Raw genomic sequence first — 4,040 nt, 5'->3', positions numbered from 1 at the left:
CGTCTAACTTCGGTCGCTCAGATTTCTTCTTCCTACGACATCCTTTTCGATCGTCCGTCACATCTAAGATATTAGGCAGTAGATCCCAAATGAGCAAATAAACCAACTGCTAATTTGCTGAAAATAGGACAAATAAAACATCAATTTGATGAATATGTAAAAAGGAATGCGATGAAACTGGAATATTGATAACGGTAAAGATAGCCAAAATCAAAATGAATGCGATGAAAGAAGCATTAGTACTGTCATACTGTGTGCGTTTAAAGCCATGGACGAACCAAATAAATAATAAGAAAAAAAATAACTTGAGAGTTGAGAAAAGTAGAGGGTATTTAACACCACAAAAAGGATATTACAAGAATATATACCGCTCCAAGTAGTAAGGTAGATAGGAATTTCAGCTAACCAACAGCCTACATAATAGTTAATTGAGACGTGGGCTTCTTATAGAGGGTAAAATGAAACAACAGAATTTTTAGAAACGAGCTCAGACGACCCACCATCACCACTGCCACTTACATGTTATGACTTGTCACTGGCGGTGCAGGTGCTTTTGTTTCTTTACTTTTTCTCGTTTCGTTTTTCGGACTATAGCCGGATTATATGTTTATATTCCATCATTAGTCACCAATCAGTTTGATGCTTGGCATAATAAAATATCTAAGTTCTGGGTGCATCCATTAATTGTGGCTCAGTTACAAAAATCTTGTATTTATACTGTATATGGTTGTATTTTGTATTCTTCCAAAAATCCCAAACTGAAGGGAAGGTTGACCATGTCTGAAAAAGAATGCATTCCCCAGTCTTTATGACCGGAGCCCTCACAATTCAACTTGAATTATTAATGCTATTAAGAATGAGTAGAAGAATGGAAAGGATCAAAGGAAAGATAGAAGAAGGAACCAACAGGAATAATCCCCCTTTACATTAGAAATATCAACCAGCATCTGTTTCCCAAAATTTCTAAACCATCATAACATTTGACAGCGATGGAAAATAGTACTCATAAGCAGAGAAGAGACTCCGGTGCCGGTGCACCTCTGCCCTCTGCCGGTAAAGAAAAACCAAAATTTCAACAAACAATTGAACAGATAAAGAAGAAAATATACACAGTGCCACGATTTGCTTACAAAATGCTGCTTTGTGGCTCAGAGTCAGATCCCCCCCCCCCCCCGAAGAAACCAAACATCTATTGATTCCCTTTTCTTAATGGGCTGCCTGCTCCAACTCTATACGCTCTACACTTGGCTACCTAAACAAGGTTAACAGCAACTTAAAAACGCTTTAACCTCGCTCTAACCTCACTCGGGCATATTAACACAGAGTCTACACAGAGACCTCCTTTGGTGTGTGTGCAATCGATCTGGGTCATCGAGAACTTAACCTTCGTGAGCGCATTGGGATTCTCGACGACGAAATCTCCCACGTAGCAGTGACCCCAGTTCCCTGGTTCCCCCAAATAACATTGGGACAGAGCATGCTGACCATCTGAGGTCGATAGCTGGAAACGTACCGGCTTTATGTCCCAACCATGGACATGCTCAGGATTACATACTCGACGACCGAATCTCTTTGATGCTCTACCCAGCTGAAGCCTGAAGAATAGACTGTAGGTCCCCGCTGGAAACTGGAACTCTACCTGTCCGTCTACTTCAAACCACCAGATTTGCTGAAGATATGCAACTGACCGGAATCTACACCAAAAAGATAACAACAATAAATCAGTTTGTTCTTTATCTATAACTCTAACTAGGGAGACATGGAAAAAAGATAGAGGTGATTATGCCCAAAATTCTTTAAGAAGTAAACTCAGACAACAGAGAAAAGGAAAACACCTGAGTTAGGGAGAGAATGAAAATAGATCATAAATTCTTTACAATGTCACTCAAAAAGGCATGGTTTCTCACTAAACTACCAGCAGACACCAAGATCACAGATCAATATTAGGCTGAGAATCCAAATCTTATGGGATCAATCTCTAATAACAGGAAACCTGCACAAGCACAACCCCTTCAAATATTACCCACTTAATATCTGTTTGTTCCTTTGATTAGGGACATGCGCGAGTTTATAATAAAGTTATACACACTCAATGGGAGAAAGTATACGCAGTATGAGTATACTTCTAGCCATAAGTCGTAACTCCGTGAATGAGGTGTTCTACAAAAAAGACACATAAATACTGCAATACGCAAGTTATAACCAAGGATTTGTAAACAATTCAGGACAACTGAACTGGATCTACAATTATAGATTTAAAAAAGTTGGGCGCAGAATAAAGCAATATCGACCTAATAAGCTAAAAAACTCCGAGCCATGCACTGAACAGGCTGAGAGCAATTTAAATCACATTAACCAATTCAGCAGACACCCTATGAATTCTGAACATTCAAAAATGTCCTAGGGACACATAGTAATGCACATACTGATCATCCAGCTTCTTTCAATCAAAACCTAAATCCTGATATAAAAAGGGCAAATTTGTCTATAGATGCTTCATCCATGTTCGTTCTATGTGTGAGATTTGTTAATTCCCTGTATCTTATGCAGCACCTTTCCGGCAGTGCAAGATTTGCTTGCAGAAAGAAGATCAAACAAATTTTAGATGTTGTAAGATAAGGATTTTTTCCCTTTTTTTTTCGAGTGAGAGAAGGAGAAATTTTTCCAAGGAATCCAATTATGACATTGATATTCAGACTGCAGAGAGTAGTGATAGAAATTAGCCGACGAATTTTCAAGAAAATCCCCAAACAGATTAATTTCGATGTTCATAGCACAATCTCTTCGAATTTTCAAGAAGAAAAAAAGGATTATTAACTCTTTTTTTATACGTACCTAGATTCCTCAGTTGGTATTCGTTTCCAATATCTCCGATCATCTATCCCTGTTATCGACAAGGCCTTGGAAGAAATCGACAGGCAAATTCTACCTGTGCTCATATCCAGCCACAGTTCCTGTCCAATATCAAAAGTTTCCAAAAGTATAAGCAAACCTGGAACAAAAGAAAAGGAAAATAAGAAGCCAATAAAACGAATTCAGAGAGCCATGGGAGAGAGATGCAGACCTTGGTGCCTCCATCGAAGGGGTTGGGCTGACATAATCTGGCATAGATCTCTTTCTTACTCAAGTTCACCGGAACTTGGCCACACACTTTCTCAATGAGGTAGCGATAATTAGAAGGCAACTTGGAGTCCCAAACAAAATCAGCAGAAGCAGCACCACGAAAAGCCCGATTTAAGCGCGCCAACTTACAAATCTGGGGAGGATCCAAATACAAAAGAATGGAAGCAACGCAGCTTTCAGGAATATCGTCGAGACCAGTCTTCACATGAGAATCCCGGCCATCATTATCCGACAGAAAAACAGAGACACCAGCCCCCATGAGACGAAGAAACGAACTATCCGTAGCGAGAATGAATGGCTAACAAACCCTAGCCCTGAGCCCTAACTTGGTGTAGAAGAATTGCAGAGAAAGGAGAGGTTTGAGGAAGTGAAATAGGAGGGAGGGAGGGAGGAAGGAAGGAGAAGAGAGAATGGAGTGTGTCCATTTCATTTGCTTCTTGTATACGGACGCGTACCCCGGCGAGCCCCATTATCGAGATTTGTTGTTTTCCTACTACAAAACTAGGAGAGTGTTTAAGTGTACAGTCCAAGTTGGACGACAACGACTTGTTCTGCGTATGCCGTATGTGTTCGTGCGCCACTGCTTCGTGAATTTTGGTTTATAAAATTTTGTAAATACAACCTGTAAAAGGCCTTTTTTTATAATTTTTTTACCACGAGACAGAACACAAAAGAGAAGAGCAAGAGAATATGACAAAAATTGGACGAGGACGCACAAAAATTGCATCGCTCTCTGATCTGATGGTCTCTCACCACATCAAGTAATATTGTCTGGACCGATAGATTAATACATTATTCGGTCACATGACTCACATCATCTATCTACTTACCAGATGCCAGATGGTTAAAATTAGAATCACCCGATCCTGTAGGGTCGAGTGGCAAATGGCTTGGGTCAGGACGAGCCGGGCCACATA

At 40.1% G+C, this 4,040-nt stretch overlaps 1 protein-coding gene across 1 annotated transcript; it reads right to left on the bottom strand.

Moving 5' to 3' along the window:
- Window positions 1-899: 899 nt before the first annotated feature.
- Window positions 900-3,815, bottom strand: LOC148880043 (F-box protein PP2-A13-like). Its single transcript, XM_088961850.1, has 3 exons — window positions 3,065-3,815; window positions 2,836-2,954; window positions 900-1,694 (listed from the first exon to the last, which is right to left on the bottom strand). Exons 1-3 carry the CDS (start codon window positions 3,380-3,382, stop codon window positions 1,274-1,276), a joined length of 858 nt encoding a protein of 285 aa, XP_088817976.1. The 5' UTR covers window positions 3,383-3,815; the 3' UTR covers window positions 900-1,273.
- Window positions 3,816-4,040: the final 225 nt, after the last annotated feature.

Source organism: Nelumbo lutea, chromosome 1, assembly GCF_056320005.1.
Source record: "Nelumbo lutea isolate HS-2025 chromosome 1, American lotus-T2T, whole genome shotgun sequence".
In the NCBI taxonomy this organism is placed as follows: domain Eukaryota; kingdom Viridiplantae; phylum Streptophyta; class Magnoliopsida; order Proteales; family Nelumbonaceae; genus Nelumbo; species Nelumbo lutea.
Note: the sequence above shows the minus strand (reverse complement) of the source record. Positions and strands in the feature narration are given on the sequence as shown.

Excerpts from the sequence above, each read along its gene's own strand:
- LOC148880043 (XM_088961850.1), bottom strand. The coding sequence starts at position 3,382 with ATGGGGGCTGGTGTCTCTGTTTTTCTGTCGGATAATGATGGCCGGGAT. Across the intron at positions 2,955-3,064 it reads CCTTCGATGGAGGCACCAAG|GAACTGTGGCTGGATATGAG; the intron begins GTCTGCATCTCT and ends GATATTGGACAG. Across the intron at positions 1,695-2,835 it reads ATACCAACTGAGGAATCTAG|ATTCCGGTCAGTTGCATATC; the intron begins GTACGTATAAAA and ends TTTTTGGTGTAG.